Raw genomic sequence first — 19,162 nt, 5'->3', positions numbered from 1 at the left:
CAGTAAAATGATGGAGAAGGAAATGACCAGCCACTCCGGAGTCTGCCGAGAAAGGCCCAATCTGGGATCACGAGGACACCCCGACAGGGCCGAACGACGCCCTTTGCTGTTGCCCTAGGCTTGGAGATGGGCGGAAGGCCCAGCGTTGGGGAGCAGCTCCATCCCCGCATCCTGGGACGGTCGGCAGATGGAGCTCGAGGGGACCGACGAGCCTAAGGCTGGGCAGAAGCGCACCACAAGAGCTCCGATGGGCTCTCGGTCAGGCCGTCACGGCTCGCTTGTTCCTCCCACGCCGGGGAGGAGCCGAGGCCTGCCACGGAGCCCCGTGGGCTGGATCAGGCTTTACCGATGCCTCAAGGGCGCCATCCCCACCCTGATCCCAGCCGCCCTCTCTTCTTCTCCCATCCGCAGCCTGCCAGCATCCCTGGAGGAAGCGGCCACAGGCGTCCCCGAGGTCCTCCGGCCCCCTCCCTGCCCCTTTTCCCGAGCCGCAGGGCCTCTCTGGGCAGATCCCGGCAGTGGGCTGGTTCCTGAGAAGGAGCCGAGCCACTGGAGAACGGAGCAGAGGAAGATGGACTCTGAGCCGCGGGAGGGGGAGGGAGGTGGTCTGGGCAAAGGTGCAGAGGGGGGAGAAGCGCTTGCTGCTCCAGGGAGCCATGGTGCCAATTCAAGAGGAAACAACGGGAGAAGGCCGGCAGCCCCATGTATAAGTGCCCAACAGTGCCCCCACCAAGCGGGCAAAGGAGGGGCCTCACCCATCGCCCAGGGTTGGACCGAGGCCCCTACAGGGCAAGGAGGAAAAGGGAGGAGCGGCGGGCTTCCCTGAGGAGGCGCTGCTCTGTCTGAAACGGGGCCAGCAAGCTGTTGGCAGCCTCCTGATTTCATTGCGAGCAGTGAGCTATGAGGCATCGCCATCGGCCCGACAGCCAGCCTGGAAAGGCTCCGGCTCTCTACAGCCGAGCGATAGCTTACGTTCGGCTCCTGACAGCCGGCGCAAAGCCCATTAGCCTCGCCTCTGCCCACGGAGGGCGTGTTCTTGCCCAGGGACGCCCATGATAGACGACCCACCAAGCCTGGGAAGCCAGGGGGCCCATCAGGCGCCCGAGGCCCCAAGTGGCCACAGTGGCAGCATCTCCTGGGCCGCGGCCGCCGCTGGCCCCTCGGGGAGCCGACTAGCAGCATGGCAGGACGGCAATGGCAGGGGCACTGCCACCACCGCGTCCCTCCGTGTACTGCTCGGGGGATCATTTCTGCAAGGAAACAATTACTGCAAAAATGCCAACTGGCTGCCCAGATATAGGAAGGGAGGGCCAGAGGCCTGGGAGGACATTTGACAGTCAGTCAGGCCCAGGTGCTAATGAAGATGCGACTCAAGGCAGATTGGGGGCAGGGCAGGGGCAGGGAAGGGCAGGGCTGTCTTTGGGGGAAAATGAGGAACCTGAAGCAGAGGGGGCGGGTGGCTTCCTGAGGGCCACCCAGCTAGTAGGTGTCCAGGATGGATCTGGACTCTCAGCCTGCTGGCCCAGAATTCTGTGCCCTCGGGCGCCCTCTTGCTATGGTGGCTGCACTATGCCACTGTTGGCCCAAATTGAGCTTGAGGCTCTGCAAAGCTCCCACTTTGCACACAAGGAGCTAGCTTAATTTATTGCTGCTGCATTTGGTTGGATTAAGTTCAGCCCAATATGCCAGCCTGTCAAGGAGGTCTCTCTGGACGCCAAGTAGGTTACCCACTGATTTAGCTCTCCTTCGGAGCGTTTCTTTCGTCATCTGAGAAGTGGCGACCCTCTCATCTGTGCCCTCATCAGTCTTTTGTTTTTGTAAGCCCTTACCTTCCAGGAAGGGCTCTGCAATGGGGGTCAAGTGACTTGCCCAGGGTCACCCAGCGAGGAAGTGTCTGAGGCCAGATTGGAACCCAGGACCTCCCATCTCTAGGCCTGGCTCTCCATCCTCTGAGCCACCCAGCTGCCCACTATCTTAGTCTTTAATGGAAATGTTCATCATCAAAGGATGGAACACCATTCCCAGAGAACTTCCTTCTGCGTGGACATTGGTGTACTAGCTTTGTGGTGATGGGAAGTGATTTTAACTTTCAAAAGCTTAGTTTTTCTGTCTGTAAAATGGAGCCAGGACCCGTTTCACAGAGGGCCTTGGAAACTTTTCATCACTTTGCAAGCGAACTGCATTCATTCTGTTGAAGTCCAAGCGAGGACTTCCTTTGAATTTGCTCGGTGGGCGCCGTGAGGTTGTCATGGCCAAAGGATTCATCCCTTCCTGATCAAAGCCCTTCTGGCTTACTTTGATGCTCCATTGCTGAGACCATTTCCAAAGCCCATTTAATGATGGTGGGGTAGAGCCTAGGAGATCCCTGGGCAGCTTCTACCCACCAGGGCGAGGCATTGGCGGATGAATGGAATGGAGCAAAGATGATGAAGGAAGGGATTATCTCTACAGCTTGACAACCTCAAAAGTCAGGCCAGCTGTGAGGAACACATCGCCTGTCTTTTAATACATCCACACACGCTAGGAGTAGCCTGTCAGGGAAACCAAGGATATGGGCAGGCCATGAATGGTGCCCACCCTGGCCAGTGGCCGTTTGAAAGGCTGCACCAATTGGCTGGATCACTGGGAATCTCTCCCCAGGAATTCTTTTCATGCTCCTGCCATGGGGCTGCAAGAAGGGTAGGGGGGCCAGAGCATGTCCCTTCCTAGTCTTCCTAGCAGTTCTTTGGCCTTCTTCCCATCAGCACCAATATCATCTACCCAGGGTGAGGTACTGGGGGGTGGGGAGGGAAAGGACTTGTCCAAGAGTTGCTCTGTCCCTGCCTCCAATCCCCCCTCCCCAGCTACATTGGGTGAGCACCAGGAAGTAGAAAAGGAAGACGGGGCTGAGCCCTGTGACCTCCTTAAGAAGGAGGCCACCCTATGGGGCTGTTTGCTTGGAATGGCAGGCTCTCCTGAAGGGTTTTCTTGTGTCTTCCCACTGGCCAGCCACCTGCTGGAGTCCAACTGTGAATTTTAGTTTTACTCCACCCTGCTTAGTCTATAGAATTCTAGGAAGCAGGAATGTATACTCAAGGATTAAGTAGGGGGGATAAGGTGATAAGGAGGTGATAAGGCTGACTCCCCTTTCCCTTGACCTTCCTAAAGCCCTTTGGCTGAGGCCTCTGAACTCCCCCTGGCTCAGACCAGGCTGGAGCAGATTCCCTTTCTCTCTCTCTCTCTCTCTCTCATTCCTAATTTCTTCCTTCTATTGTAAATAAACCACCATAAGATTCCATTCTGACTTGAGTATCTCATTGGGATTTAGAGTTGAAATCCCTGGCGACCACTAAAATTATATTCAGTCTAACCATAAACATTCACCCCTTACACAACCAGCCTCCTTCTTGGTGGCACTGGGGAGCACAAGTCAGCCAGTCAGCTCTGCACCAGCCCCAGCCCCAGCCCGAGGCTGTCCTATTTCTTACTAGAAACAAGCAGAATCAAAGTTGCTTAATAGTTGACAACGGAGGTGTGCTCCAGGCACGGCCCTTCCCACCTGCAGCCTTACTGAATTGGTCTCAGAGGTGTCAGGAACCTGCCTCAGTAGCCATCTCCTCCCACCCACATCTCTCCGTGCATTCCTTCCTTCCACAATGGATGCAACCACTGTTCTTCCAGGCACTGCTTAAAGCTCCCCCAGTAGGAAGCCGTGGCCGTCGGAGGCTAGCTGTCCAGCTTCAGGGCAGCCGTAATATTCAGAAGCCCCCCTCGTTTCAGCCTCACTCGGTTTCTGCAGTTTCCACCCATCACTTCTAACTTCTCACTTTGGGCCCAAACAAGCCCAGTCAAACTTCTCCTCCGCGGGATAAACTATCTCCAGGGAGCTCTTGTGTCCCTCAGAGGGGGACACAAGAGCTCCCTCAAAATGTGCCCGGCTCCCGAAGCTGGTCCTCGGATGGGAACTTGAGGGGCCCAGCCTGGTTGGCTTATTGGTGTCCTCACTGAGGACAGGAACACGTGTGACATGTACAGAGGGACGTGGTTTGGGCTTCCTTAGTTTTGGAAGCTCCGCTCATCATATAGCCTGAGACCAGGGAGCCCAAGAACGCCCAAGACCAGGCTCAGGGGGCTGAGGCTTGACCCATTTTTCTTCTCCCCTCCTGAAGTTATTCTGCTTAGTACTCTCTTTGCCTACTCCCGTCTAGGCACCCCAAATCCCTGGTCACACTAAATTGCTCCAGGTACTAAGCATACAGTGCCAACTGGGGTCCCCTTTATTCCACTGCCAGGGAGATGGATAAGCTGCAAAGCACTCCCAGGGGCACCAGGAAGCCCAGGAAGCCCTCAATCCCCCATCAGCTCCCTCTTCTCTGACTACCATCAAGCTGATCATTAAACTCAGAGTTGCTATTATTGTGGCAGTGCCCTGACAGCCCAGGGAAATCCCTCCTGCCCAAAGGGTCCTCATACAGGGTGTCTTTCTGGCTCAGAGACCCACCCTGTATTTTAGGCTCTTCAGGCAGGGAAACTAAGGGGATAGTAAGCACGAAATCTCCCTTCCATGGATCATGTAAGGAAGTGGCTGGCTGGCTGACGTAGCCACGTAGAACAGTGGGCAGGAGATGCCTGGTGCACTGACCCCCTTTAAGGAGCAGGCAGCATCGGGAAGAGCAGACAGTTTGGGGACCCACATCTTCCAGGTCGGAGCCTTCGATGCAGGCTACCTGGGAGGTACGTGCCTCGCTGGGGCAGTGAAGCTCCTTGAACCTCTCTGCATTTGAGCTAGACGACGCTCTCTGGGCAGTGGGTGCCTTTTTCCATCCCAGCATGTTAGCACGGGTGGTTTACGTTGGCTACCAAGCCTTGGCTTTCATGGTCTAGATGTAGTGAAGATGCAACCTCTGCCTTCATCCTTGTTCTTTCAGGAAATTGTGCTGGGCTGTGTATGTTTCCACCCTGGGCAGCCTCAAGACCTGACAGCAGAATACCATCTGCCCCCGAGGGCCACCCATCTGCCCCCGAGGGCCACCCATCACTCCAACCGGTGACGAGGAAGAATCCACGAGTGACGCTTTCTCTTCTGCTCACAGCAGCTTGGCTATGCCGGGATCAGACAAGCTCGGGGGAGCATGGCAGGGATGGGTCAGCTCAACAGTAGTGCAACAGAAATGAGGCTGCCGTAGCCTTAAGCCTGGACTGGATTGTGAGACACCCTGATAAACTGTTGTTGCAAATCCGGGGAGGGAGGCAAGTCGGGGGAGAGTTTCGTGGAGCTTCATTTGTGGCCACAGAGTGAGAGAGAGGCCCCTCTTCTGGGGGAGAAGCTCACATGGTCGTGGCAGAGAAGGAGCTTTGAGAGCTGGATTTGGGGCCCCCAATGGCAGTCCCTCCGTTAGTGCCAAGGGCTCTGCGTGGCGAGCACTGTCCTTGTGGAGGAGACAAATCGTTATCGGGGCTGACCACGTGGGGAAACGCCACCAGCCCTGGCATGCGGATTGCTAAGTCCAGAACGATCATCCCAGTCCTAACTTCTCGCCCTGGCTTGGAGCCCAGTTTTCTCTTCCGGGTCCTGGGCAGTTCCCTCCCCTCCCTTGGAATGGCGCATCTTAAAACCGGCCCATGATGCCTCCTGCTGAATATTCTTTTGTCACTTTGGTCACCCCTTTTGGGACTCCCCGGGCCCATTTCCTTCCCTCCGTGTCTAGTTCAGCCCACCTACCTCTGGCTTCCTTTCTGTGCGAATCGGTCGGTATTGATCTTGGAACAGTTAAGCCTCGGTTCCTCCCAGTGGAATGTTTTCTCACAGGTGAACTCACATGATGAATCATTTTAGTGGCTACCTAAGTCTGTGGGCTTCTCCCTGGGAGACCAGCGAAAGACAACTCCAGCTCGGCCAACCTTAGGGGCGACTGGATGGAGGGTGTAAGCTGCGCACTGAGTCTTCTGAGGGGCAACAGCAGCTGCAGCGGCTAAGACTCAGCCCCTTCAGAAGGACCCAAACAAAGAAGTGGAGGCAGACACAGAGGCTGCGATACGGGCAAACAGAAAAGCAGAGGCGGAGAGGCTGAGGCCGTCACCTGGGCAGCGCTTCCTGGAGACCCATCTTGGACGGTACGAAAGGGAGGGAAATTTGTCCTTAAAACAAAATCAAAGGAACGAAGTTGCCCTTCCTCCAAGCACTTGCAACGGAATTTAGCGGCCAAAGAGCAGGAGGCCGAGACAAAGATCTCCCCCTTCCCTCCTTGCGCTCCTTTCCCTTCTCCACCTTCTGCTTCCTCTTCCTCCTCTCAGCGATGGGGGATCCCCTTGTGGACTGCTGTTACCTGCCCCGATGCCTTCCCTCTTTATTCCCTCTAAAGCCATCCTCAATCTCCCCCAACACGCACAGCAATAAAAGCCCCGGCTCCTGTTCCTCCGGGCACCTCGGCCCAGCTCTGCCTGGTCTGGCCCAAGCTCCATCTTCCTCGGCCCTGCACACATCGAGGTCGTGGGGCGACTCTCCATCACCCTGAGAAATGCTAGCAAGCAGTACTGGCCAAAGCTCATGGCAAGCGCACGGACCACAGTGCCCTGGGCAAGCTCTCCAGAAATGCCGAAGGCCACATCCCTGCCTCGAGGACTGTTGGCTTGCTGGGTAAGACAGAACAGACATTCCTCTGGGGAATGGCTTAGACTAGGCCCCCCGAGGCCCCCTCTAACTCTCAAAGTCTGTGAAGGGACCGGCACCTTTTAGAAGGCACAAAGGCGTCATCGAGGGGGACCGTGACCCCCAGCATCTCGTTCTGTTTGCGGCACCTGGCAGGGTGGGAGCCAGAGTCCTCAGTGAGCCCACCGGCCACACTCCCCTCTGGGGCAGGGCTTCCCCACGGTGCCAGTGCGCAGACCAAGGGCGAAATTCTCAGCTGCTGCCTCACTCTCCCTTGACATTACAGGGGGACGCGCCTTCTAAAAAGCCTGAGACCCCTTTTTGTCTTCATGGGCAGAGCTGTGGGGTTCCTGGCGACCATTAACTAGCTGGGAGCTCGCGGAGGGGTTCCGTTCCCTCCTCTCTCCAAAGTGGGCACTTATCGAGGTGTTCCCTCCGGGCCTCACTCCCCCCTGTGGTTCATGGGGTCAGGCGCCACCAGCTTCCTGTCAGAGCTGGCGGAACAAAGGACAGAGGGATGGAGGGACTCGTCTGTCCTGAGACCAGAGCCCGACACCTGGCTCTCAGGCCAAGGAGCAGCTCCTTCCGCGTGGCAGGATGTAAAGGAGGCCTTGAGGAAGGACCAGGAGGGCTTGGCAAGATGTAAAAGGCCCCAGAGAAAAGCCCCTGACAGAGACCGAGAAAGCCCGTATGGGCCTAGATAGCTGAGCTAGACATGAGCCAGACCATCCCTGGGAAGAGGGGGGACTCCGGGGACATGCTCACCCTCCGCGCCTCGTGAACTGGATTTTCTCTCAAACTTCCCAGTTCTACAGCAGCACGCTTTCTCCCTGGACCCAGGAGAGGCTGGGCATCGGCCCTCTGGCTCAGGAGGCCCATGAGCGGACATCCTAGGCTAGGGCAGGGGAAGAGCCCAGGGGGAAAATGTTGAGGGCCGGGGCCGAATAGGAAATGTGCGCACGGCCCTTTGGGACCACGCAAGCACAGCAAGGTACAATGGAAAGGGAAGGAGTGAGCCTCTTTTCCTAATGGAGTGTGGGAGGAGAGACATTCCGGGGAAGGAAAGAAGGAAGGGTCCCAAAGGGGCCCCTTTCATCTAGAGGGCCAGGAAGGCATTGCTTCCAGCTCGTAGCCTTCTCTGTTCCCAAAGGGCTTCCTCATAGCCACAGGCTGCCCCTTTCAATCTCGCCAGTCTCGGCTTCCCTTTTGTGTTGGGACATTTTGTCTATATTCTCTTGGAAAGTTGTGCAAAGAGGCCACACAGACAAAGCTCACGAGGGGCTCCAGAGACACAGCGGGGCAGAAGAACCTTCCACAAACCATTGTCTGGCTGTGTGACAGATTCAGACTCTGAATCCAGCCCCGTCCCGGCCCAGACCAGGGAGTGACTTGCCCAAAGTCATGCAGCAGTGAGGATTCAGCCTCGGCTCTTTGAGTTGGCCCCTCAGCCCACCAGCCCTGGGCTGCCTCTAGACGAGAGATGAGGAGAGTTTGCTTCAGGCTCCCCCAAGCCTGGTTGTGTGCCTGGGCTGCCACGGGGCAGAGGTCTACCCGGGGGCAGGAAGTGAGTGCTTCGATGTGGGCTCTGTCCAGTGAAGTGGGGGAGAAGTGACCTGGGGACCAGCAAGTACCACGGCTGCCTAAGGATTCCCTGCCAGCCACCACATGCCACCACACTGACGGCGATCCACTGAGTGACTGGGAAACGGGGGAGAAAGGCCACGTGTGGACCCGGACGATCCCGGAGACGGGAGGAACTGATCGACACAGGGAAGATGATGAAGAAAAGCCGATGAAGCTGTCAGTCTGGAGTATGGCTGGCCGAGAGAGAGAAACAAGAGAAGGGGTGGGGGGAAAGGGGAGAGTAAAAACCAGAGCGGGGATGGAGAGACACGGGGGGGGGGGGGGGGGGGAGACAGAGAGATAGGAAGAAAGGGGAGACTAAAAAACAGAGGGGGGATGGAGAGACACAGAGGGGGAAGAGACAGGAGGAAAGGGGAGACTAAAAAACAGAGGGGGGATGGAGAGACACGGGGGGGGGGGAGACAGAGAGACAGGAGGAAAGGGGAGAGTAAAAAACAGAGGGGGGATGGAGAGACACAGGGGGGGGGGAGACAGAGAGACAGGAGGAAAGGGGAGAGTAAAAAACAGAGGGGGGATGGAGAGACACAGAGGGGGAAGAGACAGGAGGAAAGGGGAGAGTAAAAAACAGGGGGGGATGGAGAGACACAGGGGGGGGGGAGACAGAGAGACAGGAGGAAAGGGGAGAGTAAAAAACAGAGGGGGGGATGGAGAGACAGAAATGGAAAGACAAAAAGAGGGAGGGGGAAGGGACAGTAAGAACAGAGAGGGGAGAGAGAGAGACAGAAAGGGAGAGGGGGGGCTGGTTTTCTCTCTCCTGGGTCAGAGTTCCTGGGCAGACAGTAATTAATGTGGGGGCTTCCACAACGCTCTACGTGCTCTTTTCTGAAGTCTGCTGCTTCCTAGGCCTGTCCTCAAACTCGCGCTCGCCTCCTGAGAGGGAGGTGCCGGGTCCCCAGTTGCGGAGGCCGCCGGGCATGGCAGCGGTGCCCAGAGGCCTTCATTCAGGGCCCCTAAACAGAAGGGCGGCCGCCGCCCTCTTCCTGGGTCCGGAGCCTGCGGCAGCAGGTTCTCTGCGAAGCCGGTTTCCCAAAGGCCCTCCTCCGGGCCAGCCCAATTACTCTCCTCATCCTTGCCTAAGGCTTCTCCCGGCTGGTCGCTGCTTCCGCAAATGGAATAACTGGAAGCCCAACGAAAGCCGCTTCGCTCCGCATTTCCATCTCTGGTGCCACTTCGGCTGGAGGCCCTGGTGGGGAGCCTCCTTCTGGGCCGCCCCTTCAAGGAAGGCCGGAAGGCCGGAGGCCACGAAGGCTGCTTTGCTCCAGGAGAAAGCAGGTGCCTGCAGGGGCTTTGAAGCAGAACCGAGGAGCTCCTCTGTCTGCCCAAGGAAAGGAGCAGAAGTCTGCGGGGTGACCTCGGCGCGGTGACGTCGGCGCGATGGGGGCTGCACCGTGACGTCGGCGTGGTGGGGGCTGCGCCGTGACGTCGGCGTGGTGGGGGCTGCGCCGTGACGTCGGCGGTGGGGGCTGCGCCGTGACGTCGGCGTGGTGGGGGCTGCGCCGTGACGTCGGCGTGGTGGGGGCTGCGCCGTGACGTCGGCGTGGTGGGGGCTGCGCCGTGACGTCGGCGTGGTGGGGGCTGCGCCGTGACGTCGGCGGTGGGGGCTGCGCCGTGACGTCGGCGTGGTGGGGGCTGCGCCGTGACGTCGGCGTGGTGGGGGCTGCGCCGTGACGTCGGCGGTGGGGGCTGCGCCGTGACGTCGGCGGTGGGGGCTGCGCCGGTGGGGGCTGCGCCGTGACGTTGGCACGGTGGGGGCTGCGTGGTGACGTCGGCGGTGGGGGCCGCCCCCAGGCCCTCAGCTCAGCCCCACACCTGCTCCCGCGGGGGCTCGGCTACCTTCCAGGCCTCTGGGCTGCGGCCGATGAACAGTCTCGGGTGGGAGGACTTGGGTGCGGGAGGGCAGCAAAGGAATGGGAGGCCGGACCAGTCCCCGCGTTGGCTCCTTTCTTGCTTTTACACCTGGGCAGGCTGAGGCGACTGAGGCCGACGGGGTCCCACAAGCCCCAAGTCAGGGGCCGCCCTTTGTCCGCACTGGCCTGGAGCCCCCAGAGCCCAGCCTCGATGTGGATCCACCACGCGGGTCTCCAGCGCGGCTACACTCCACTGAGAAGCACCCGGATGGGCCCGTCCAGGAAAGCAGGCCGCAGCCGCCCCGATGGGCTATTCTGGTCTCTGTGGAGAATGACCCACTGACAGGCAGCCAGCCAGACAGATCTGGCGGCCCAGGAGGGAGCTGAGAGGCGGCTTCTGTGAGTCACCAGAGGCCGCCTCATTCCTCCGGGCTCTTCCTTGCTCGGCCACCAGTTCTCCTGGGCAGCCCCATCCCAGGCAGTGAAGACCCTCCCAGAAGCCTCTGATGAAGCAGGTCCTCGGGAGAAGGTGTGTCCTTCCCCAGAGCCGGGCCCAGTTCCACGGGAAGGGCCTCAGGCTCGCCCCTTGCTCCATGAAGCCTCCTTTGATTCATTACGGGAGCCGTCTTTCCTGCTCGGCGGTCTCAGCTGTCTCCCAGTCCGGTTGGGGTTCCCCGTCTGCCTTAAAGCGCGCTTCCTTCTGCACCGCCCTCATCTCCCCAGAAAGGTGCCCAGACGGCTCCTGGCCTCAGAGGAGCCGGGCATGGCATGGCATAGACAGAAGATGCCCAGGAAGTGCCAGATGAACGGAGCCCCCTGGGGCCGCTTCAGCACCCGTTCCCTGTCCCTGTCCAAAGCATCAGAGCCCCACTTGGAGAGACACCAGGCGCACAAGCCCCGACAGACCGGCAGGCTAATTAGATCTTGGCACCAGCCGGGCCTCAGCTTCTTCATACTTCAGAGGCCATCTGGCCCTGCCCAGAGAGAAGCAGGACTCTCAAGTACCCCCCATGGCATCCAGCCTCTACTTGAAGCCTCCCAGTGAAGGGGGGCACCGATGACTGCGGCGGCTCCTTCCAGTTTGAACAGCTTAGGCGGCTACGATATTTCTGAACTCAAGCCTCAGTTTATCTCGGCAGCGTGCACCCATTGTTCCGAACTCTGGGGCCACGAAGGGCGAGGCTAGCCATTCTTCGGGGGATGGCCCTTCTCTACTAAAGGACCATCATGCGCTCTGCCCCCGCATTGGCTCCTCGCTCGGGCGGCAGGACCACAAGCCCCTTCCTCAGCCTGCTGCTGCCTTCCCGACACATCTCCAGCCGAGCTTTGAGCCGGAGAGAGCACAGCAGCTCCAGCCTCTCTTCCTCTCCCCGTCTACACTGCCTAAGGAACCTCACTGGCAAGGCTCCGCCAGCAGAGCCAGGCTTGTTTGCTCCCTGACCGTGGCCGAGAGCCGTCAGGGAAACCGAGGACTCTGCCTGTCTCCTCCCTGCTCTCTGCAGCTCACAGATGTTGGCAGGGTTCGGCGCCGTGCCTGGGGCATAGTAGTAGGTGCTTAGGAAATGCCGGCATAAACCGCAGCCTCCACAGAGCTGCCTCTATTTCAGTATAGCGCACACACACACACACACACTCACTCACTCTATCAGCTAGCTAGCTAGTGTGTTCGTTCTCCTTAAAAGCTGCTCTTGCCTCTTCCTGTAGTCTGGCTGCAGAATTTCTAGCACGGGATGCCGCTGGCTGGATTCGTGTCTCCTTTGCTAGCTCGTGTCCTCTGGAAATGTCTGGCCACGTCTGCTTGTCCTTCTTCCTAGGTGCCATTCTGTCTGTCCGGGTCCAGAAATGCCAGTCCTGCTCCCAGAGGGCGCCCTCTTGAGGAGCTCTTCGCCCCCCCCCCCCTTCTAAAGCCTGGGACTCGGTGGGCGCCACTGGCGAAGCCACCACAGCTCAGTGCCGAGGCTTCTCGTGATTAGGAACCCTCCAGATGCCGCTCTGGGACCTCGGAGCTGTCCAGCAGGGAAGCCCTCTTCCCTGTCATCTGGGTCACGGCTCACCTGGCGGCCCTGCCGGTGCCTCGGTCTCTCAGTTCCAGCGCAGAGGCGCCGCTCGCGGCTCTCCCCTCTTCTCTGCTCTCCTTTCCACAAGCTTGCTTGGGCTTATTCTAATAGGATCCTGAGGGTCCTGCTGGCCCTCGTCTTTCCCCTTTTTAGGGTGTTCTTCATGTGGCTCCTCAGCCAGCTTCCTCCCCTCGTTGCCCCTCTCTTGTCCGCAGGAGCCTCCATCAGAGGAGGAAGGGACCCCGCCGGCCAGGCATCCACACGTCCTCACTTTGTATGGGAGAAAACAGAGGCCCAGAGACTAAAGGTCATGGCCAGCACGGCCAAGCACCAGGATTTGCACACGTGGCTTTGATTCCAGTCAACCCATTTCCCATTTGCTACCCTGAGACATTAAAAGAAGATGAAACCTTCAAGAAGCCACTTAGCCCTCTGGAGTAGCTACTAGAAAGCAAGGGCAAGAATGAGAAGGATGCGGCTAGGGTGGATGGCAAAGAGGATCATGGGAAGGAAACCAGCAGCCGCGTGATGGAGCCAGAGTGGCATGGGGGCTTCACAGTTGGGGTGGGGGGGCCTTCGCAAGCCTGCCTTTTCGTGCTTTCCAGCTCAGCTGGAATCTAACCCTTAAACACAGCCATGGAAAAGGCCCAGCGGAACAAGCACAAGCGCTGCCTCCCCCAAGCGAGGTCCCTCAGTGAGGCTGAAGAGCACATTTGGGAGCCAGAGAAGCTCAAAGGCGAGGCGTCTGGACCGCTTTCCCTCTCCTGAGTCACTTCTTGTTGAGTGAAATCTCACCTAGGTTCCCCCCTCCCCCATGTCCAGTCTAGCACGCAGGCAAGGGCTTAAGTCCCCTCAAAGAGCTGGACGACCATCACGGCGTCCTCCAGGGTCACGACTGGATCACTCACTCCAATTCAAAGCTGGAACCCTGGACGTCCTGGAAGGGGGCTGGAAGAGTCTCCCAGGGTTCCCCAGCCCCGCGCTTTCACTGCCCCCACCAGCCTGCCTGCGCTCCCAGCTCCCCATCACCTCGTCCAGGTTTCCCATTGGTGAAAATGAGCAGGGGAGACCTCGTGGCACTGTGGACGTCCCTCTCTTCTCTTGACAATAACCAGACCAAATCCTGGGAAACCTTCTAGCCACCCATGTGTGACCAACATAGGAAGGGGGCCAGGGAGGCAGAGGCCATTGTCCTTGTCCCAGTCACTTAAGTTTTGGCCTAGGCCAATTCATCTGCCTCCCATGCCCGAGAGGATGGTGGGGGTTTAAGTAACACAGGCAGCTGTGTGAGCAAACGGCTGTGATCCACTCTTAGAAATGGCTGTTTCATCCTATCTAGCCCAAATTCCATCTCTTACATGAAGTCTTCCTGGATTTCCAGCCACTAAAGTCTTCTCCCCCAATAGTTTGTATTGATTTATTTTTGAACCCCTCATCTCCTCACTATAACCAAATATGGTTTCTAAGGCAGATGCGCCCTTAGCACTACTAGTAAACTGGGGTTAAGTGACTTGCTCAGAATCATACAGGTAGGAAGTGTCTGAGGCCAGACTGGAACCCAGGACCTCCCATCTCCAGGCCAGCTTTCTAGCCCCTGAGCCACCCTGATGTCCCCCTAGTATTATTTTTTTGATGCAGGTTGTCTTCCTGGTAGAATTCATGTTCCTGAGATCAGGGACTCTCGTTTTTGTCCTTGCACCCCCAGGCCAACACGAGTTTGCTGCATACTAAGAACTTTTATGAGTGCGCAGTAAAAAGACTAAAAGACAAGAAATCTTTCTGACCGTGTTCCGCTTCTCCTTGGCTTCTCTCTATAACCAGGCCTGGAGCTGCCAACTTGCCTGTCAGAAAGAGGCTTCCTAGGCACTACACCTCATTAGAGCTGCTCCAGAGAAGGTGCTTCCAACTCCTCCCACCCACTTGATCAGCTGCACATCCACACCTACTGAGACCCCTTTGCCAGGCTGAATGGACCTCCTCCCTGGGGGATCCCCCACCTGCCCATCCATGGCAGCCCCTGCAGCTTTGTATTGTCTCCAGGCTCTCCCGTCCTTTTATGCATCCCCCAAGGCTCCCGCTCTCTTTCCTCCCCAGAATCAGGTCCTCCATCACCACTTCCGGTCTTGAGAACCCCCCCAGGTAGATTTCCAGACTCTCCCCTTTGATCTAAGCACCCAAAGGGAGGAGGATCCCAGGCAGCAGCACAATGACTTTTCTCTGAAGCTCTTCCAACAAGTGCTAGATGACCCCCAGCGACGTGGCTCTAATCATCAGGAAGGGCTATTCGGAGTCTTCCTGATTCTTCCCAAAGCTGGGTCAGTTTGCCCCTTTGTGACTTCCACTCATGCCTCCCCGGCTTTCCTCGGCCAAGCACTTGGCCTTCCTTCCATCCGGCCCCCCCAAAAATCCGCCAAATACTTCCAAATACTTTTAGGGTCAATACCAAGTACGGATTCCAAGGCAGGAGCTGCTAAGGGCTAGGCAATGGGGGTGAAGGGGCCGGCTCAGGCTCACCGGCCTGGACCCAGGACTTCTTGTCTCTGCCCACTGAGCCCGCAGGCTCCTGTTTGATCTTTACAACAATTCTGGGATTCTTGCAGCCATTAACTCCATTTTACAGATAAGGTAACTGAGGCTTTCCGAAGTTAGATGAGTTGCCTTTGGGCACCTGGCATGACATTGAAGCCAGTTTTCCAAGACTCTTGTGCCAGTAAATTGTAATGAGATGTGTTCTTCCCCTGTCCCCCCCCCACCCCCATTAAGCTCTGGGGTCTTCCAGGGACCCGTGCTTTCTCCCATAGAAGAGGATCCCCTGGACGCAGATGACCCCTGCCCCTCCCCCCACTCCCAGCTGTCCTGAGCTCTTCCGGAATGAGCATTTTCTTGTCTGCTCAGGGGGCGCAGAGGCCTCCCCTCCCACAGCGGCCAGGGCGGTGGATGGAAGGGTGGCCCTGGCTAAGCCTCACAAGCCACACAGCCCACGGCCAGCTCGCTCGCTCTCACTTACCTGAAGGCTTGGAGGCGCCCCAAGGCCATGAGCCCAGTCCTCGGGCTCTGTCCATGGTGCTGGCGGCGGCCTTGGGCGGGCGGGCTGGCTTCCTCCAGTCGGGCAGGAGCGGCCACAGCAGGGAAAGAGACCGGTTCACTGTGAGACCTGCTACTCACTCTCTGACAGTGTAACGGCCCCCCTTCCTGCTGCACACAGTCCTCGGGCCACGTCGGGGCTCCTCCGGTGCTTTGGCCTCACTTCTCCGGTGCCAGGAGACACCGATGGGCCCCGCCCCCCCCCCCGCCCCCCTTCTTAGAAAATGCTGGAAGCTCCTTGTGGAGTGGGGGAGGCGCGCAGCGGCTTCTACAGAGCTGGGGGCGCCTGGGAAGAGCGCAGGACCCCCAGCTGGCGCCGCTCCTGCTACCGCTTCCCCACTGATCCCCAAACCCCAGAGCCCAGCTGGAAACACGGCCGCAAGAGTCCGGCAGGTACCTGCTTGCTGGGCAGCGGGAGGTGGCGGGGGCTGGGGCATCTGGGCACTCCTCTGGGCACCAAACTGGACAGAGCCCACTGGCCGGTACTGCTGAGATGCTGAGGTAGGGAACTGCCCGGGGGGGTAATAGTAGACTGGCATCTGCTGCGGGAGAGAAGGGCAAAAGGCCATGAGCCACCCTCTAGGTGCCAGCCCAGCTAGCATCTGTTCTCCGCCCTCCCTCCAGCAGCCCCTCCTCCTGGGCAGCCACCCCCGCCCCCTTGCTCCTTCACCCCCCGCCAGAAGAACCGCCACCTGCTCTATCCTCCCCCTCGGAAGCCTCCAAGGGGTGTCCTGCGCACAGACCGCATTTCGTGCCCATTTCCAGGATTTCTGAATCAGAGCGGACCGGGCAGGGCTCCACTCCACGCTCACTAGGGCCGAGGAGGAATGGAGGTGGAGTCTGAGAGGGAGGGATCACGGCGGTCAGCGGGGCGGGGCTGGGGCTGGCCAGGCCTTGTTCTATGAGGAGTCCCACGAAGGCCAAGAGACTTGGACAAGCACACCCCGACTGGCTGGGCTGCCTCAAGCCCCTCAGCCCCGGCGGCTGAGTTCTGGGGCAGCTTCTGGAGCTCGGCTGGGTCCGATCAGCAGGGCTCCCCCAGGCCACAGAAGGGGGGGCAGCAGCATCGCCGGAGGCTGGACTCACTGAAAGGAATCGGGATCTCCTCCAGCCTGTAGGCTTCAGGGGACTCCAGCCCTGCTTCTGCGCCACCTCCTAGACTGACGGATCCTCAGAGCCAGCGGGGCCATCCGGCCTCGTCCACAACAAACCAGAATCTCCTTCCCATAGAGCTACCCTTTGCTTGAAGACCTCGGAAGGCGGGGAGCTCACTACCTCCCGTGGCAGCAGCCTCCCCTTGGGGACAGGACTTATGCTAGAAAGCTTTCCCTCACTTGGAGGCTAAACTCGCCTCTTGTCACCCTCCGCCCAGCGGCCGCCGGACTCGGCCTCCTGGGGACAAGCAGCAGAAGCCCATCATCTCTTCTCTGCGCCAGAGCCGAGCGCCGGGGCTCTCCCGGAGCCTTTTCTTTTCCAGCCTCGAGGCACGCTGGGGCCCCGATCTCCAGCTCCGCAGAGGCCACGTGCCGAGGAGCAGACAGGCCCGCCTGAAACCCCAGGGACGTCAGGGCCTCCGGAGGAGCTGCGGAGGCCGAATCGGCCTTCGTGTGAGCGTCCTTCCCCTCCTCAGGGCTCCTCGGAAGCCACGAGCTTGGGCTCGTCCCCAGCCTGGCTGCCCTCCCGCCGGGCACTTGGTCATCCTCTGCCGCCTCGTCCTCTCTCCGAGCCATGCTTTACTTGGTCAGGGGCGCCCTGGCGAGCTCCCCTCGCCGCCCCTGAGCACTGGGACCAGCAGGGACCGCATCCACCTCCAGGCACTTCCGTCCCCAGGTCACGTGCTCAGCAGACCCGAGGCAGCGAGGCCCCTTCCGCCTACTGAAGGCAGAGACAGGAAGAAGAAAATACGCCATCAGGTTCTCCCCTCCTCCGGGGCACTGCCGTGTGTTTCCTGTCTGTAGACTCCTAGTCCGTCACATCCAGGACAATGAGAGGTCTTCTCCTCTAGCCCCCACCTTAAGAAGGGGCATGTGATCGTGCAGTCTACTTGAATACCTTTGGTGACAGAGGGCTCACTACCATTCAGGGGCGGTTACCCATTGGAATTAGCCCCCTTCCTGGCCCACAGATACATAGGACAAATGGAGTATTTGATTTGTCTTCTGGACCCCAGGTGGCTCTGAGAGATGCCTGGACAGTTAGTTCCGCGCCCAGCATCCTCTTCTGCTGCACTCGGATTTGGGGCATTGCCCCTGGGCTGTTTGTAGATGGACAATTTGATTTAGGGCTGGCTGTGCCCCACCTTTCCAAGCCCACTGTGTGCTTTTCCCTGGAGCCGCTGTGGGGAATGCCCGGTCACCCAGAGGGGCGGTAAACTTCCCTCCATCCTCTTCTTCTTCTCCCTCCCCCAGAGGGATGGCAGCTCCCTGGGGCTCCTGGAGTGCCGCCTTTCCTGAATGCCAGGACACCGCCAGGGAGCAGAATCTTCTTTTCTTCTTGGAGGAGCCTCAGGGCTGGATCCTGCCCAATCAAAGCCATGGGGCGCCATCTTGGCAGAGGGCAGTGGGCCCACGTGGGCCCTCAGCGCTGTCTTCAGGTCCTTGGCTCCATGCACGGACCGCCTTGGCTTCCCCTGAGCCGGAGCACCAGCCTTCCTAACCTGAGGGGAGCCACCGTCCCGTGGGCCACGCTTTGGGCGTGGAATGTCTGCCTGAGCCACGCCAAACACTGCCTGCTGCCCAGGCAAGGGGAGGATTCCTAGTGGGGCCCCCCACGCCCGTGTGCCCGCTCGGCAGTCCCCAGATCCCCAGGGGCGCAGGAGCGGCCGCTCCAGGACACGCCCTCCGCTCTCAGACTCCAGTCAGTCCGGGGGAGGAGCCTGAGCGAGGCTCCTTGGGAAGCCCAGAGAGCCCGTCTCCAGCGACTGGCCGGGCGCCCGGCTCCGCCTTCGCCCGGGGCCCTGGAGCTGCCTCTGCTCGCCTGCAGGGGGCCTGGATGACATCACGGGCCACCCCTGGGACCCATGACGGCATCGGCCGGCCATCGCCGGTCTGTTACCATCTAGACAGCGACGCCCCCCTCTGCTCGCTCGGCCTTCAGAGGGGTCAGCGGAGCTCCTGGAAAGGCCCCACACCGACAGGGTGCCGGCTGCGGAGGCGCCAAAAGGGAGCGGAAAGCACCTACCTGGGCAGGCGAGGCCGGCTGGGCGAACCCTGGGGGGCCCGGCGACGGCTGGACGACTTGCTGAGGGAGGGCAGGGCCGGAGCCCGAGAAGCCCCCCGGAGGGAGCTGCGGACCGGCAGAGGCAAGGACGTAGCCTGGCTGCTGCGGGGGGTAGACGGGGCCAGCCGGAGGCTCGGCTGTGTCTCCCGACGACTGTCGGCTCAGGCTGATTTGGCTGAACTGGGCGGCCACGTCATCTCTCTGGGGCCAAAAAAGCAAGGGAGGAGGTCAAGCAGGGAGACTTGTGGATGGAGCCGGGGCAGGGGGAGTGGCCCAGGCTGAGGGGAGAGAAGGAGGCCTGGGGAGTCACCAGCCTCCAGGGCCTCTTCCTGACCAGAGAGAGGGGGGTCCGGAAGCGTTTACACTGGACTCTTCCCCCAACCCGGGGCCTGGGCCTGCCTCAGTACAGAGGTCAAAGGCAAACGGGCTCTGGGTGCATCTCCAGCCCCCCAGCCCCTCCCAACCCCCTACACAAGGACACCCTCAGTTGCACACTCATTTACACACGCTCTTCCCAGCCCCTCGCTCCACCCTCGCAGCACACGCCAAAGGAACCAAACATGCAGATGTCATACCACAGGAAACGGCTGGACCGCAGACACGGGCAGGAGATGCTGGGGAGGATAGGAGACGGAGGGGTACGTGCCGGATTGGGGGGAAGCCTGCAGAGCCTGGAGAGGCTG

At 59.6% G+C, this 19,162-nt stretch overlaps 1 protein-coding gene and 1 non-coding gene across 18 annotated transcripts in view; both read right to left on the bottom strand.

The window, feature by feature from the left end:
- The window catches only part of ARPP21 (cAMP regulated phosphoprotein 21), a 128,852-nt gene that overhangs the window by 7,787 nt on the left and 101,903 nt on the right, over positions 1-19,162 (bottom strand). For 8 of the 17 annotated variants that reach the window (XM_007500689.3, XM_056804010.1, XM_056804013.1 and 5 more), the window contains 3 exons: positions 19,055-19,159; positions 18,441-18,680; positions 15,658-15,802 (listed from right to left, as the gene is read on the bottom strand). In XM_007500689.3, the coding sequence (XP_007500751.2) occupies positions 15,658-15,802; positions 18,441-18,680; positions 19,055-19,159 (490 nt within the window). The remainder of the gene's footprint in view (positions 1-15,657; positions 15,803-18,440; positions 18,681-19,054; positions 19,160-19,162) is intronic. The other 9 variants (XM_056804004.1, XM_056804009.1, XM_007500696.3 and 6 more) reach the window with 3 other exon arrangements.
- Positions 15,295-15,378, bottom strand: MIR128A (microRNA mir-128a). Its single transcript, NR_032169.1, has one exon. It is a non-coding gene; the product is annotated as a microRNA mir-128a (primary transcript).

This window comes from Monodelphis domestica, chromosome 7 (genome assembly GCF_027887165.1).
Source record: "Monodelphis domestica isolate mMonDom1 chromosome 7, mMonDom1.pri, whole genome shotgun sequence".
In the NCBI taxonomy this organism is placed as follows: domain Eukaryota; kingdom Metazoa; phylum Chordata; class Mammalia; order Didelphimorphia; family Didelphidae; genus Monodelphis; species Monodelphis domestica.
Note: the sequence above shows the minus strand (reverse complement) of the source record. Positions and strands in the feature narration are given on the sequence as shown.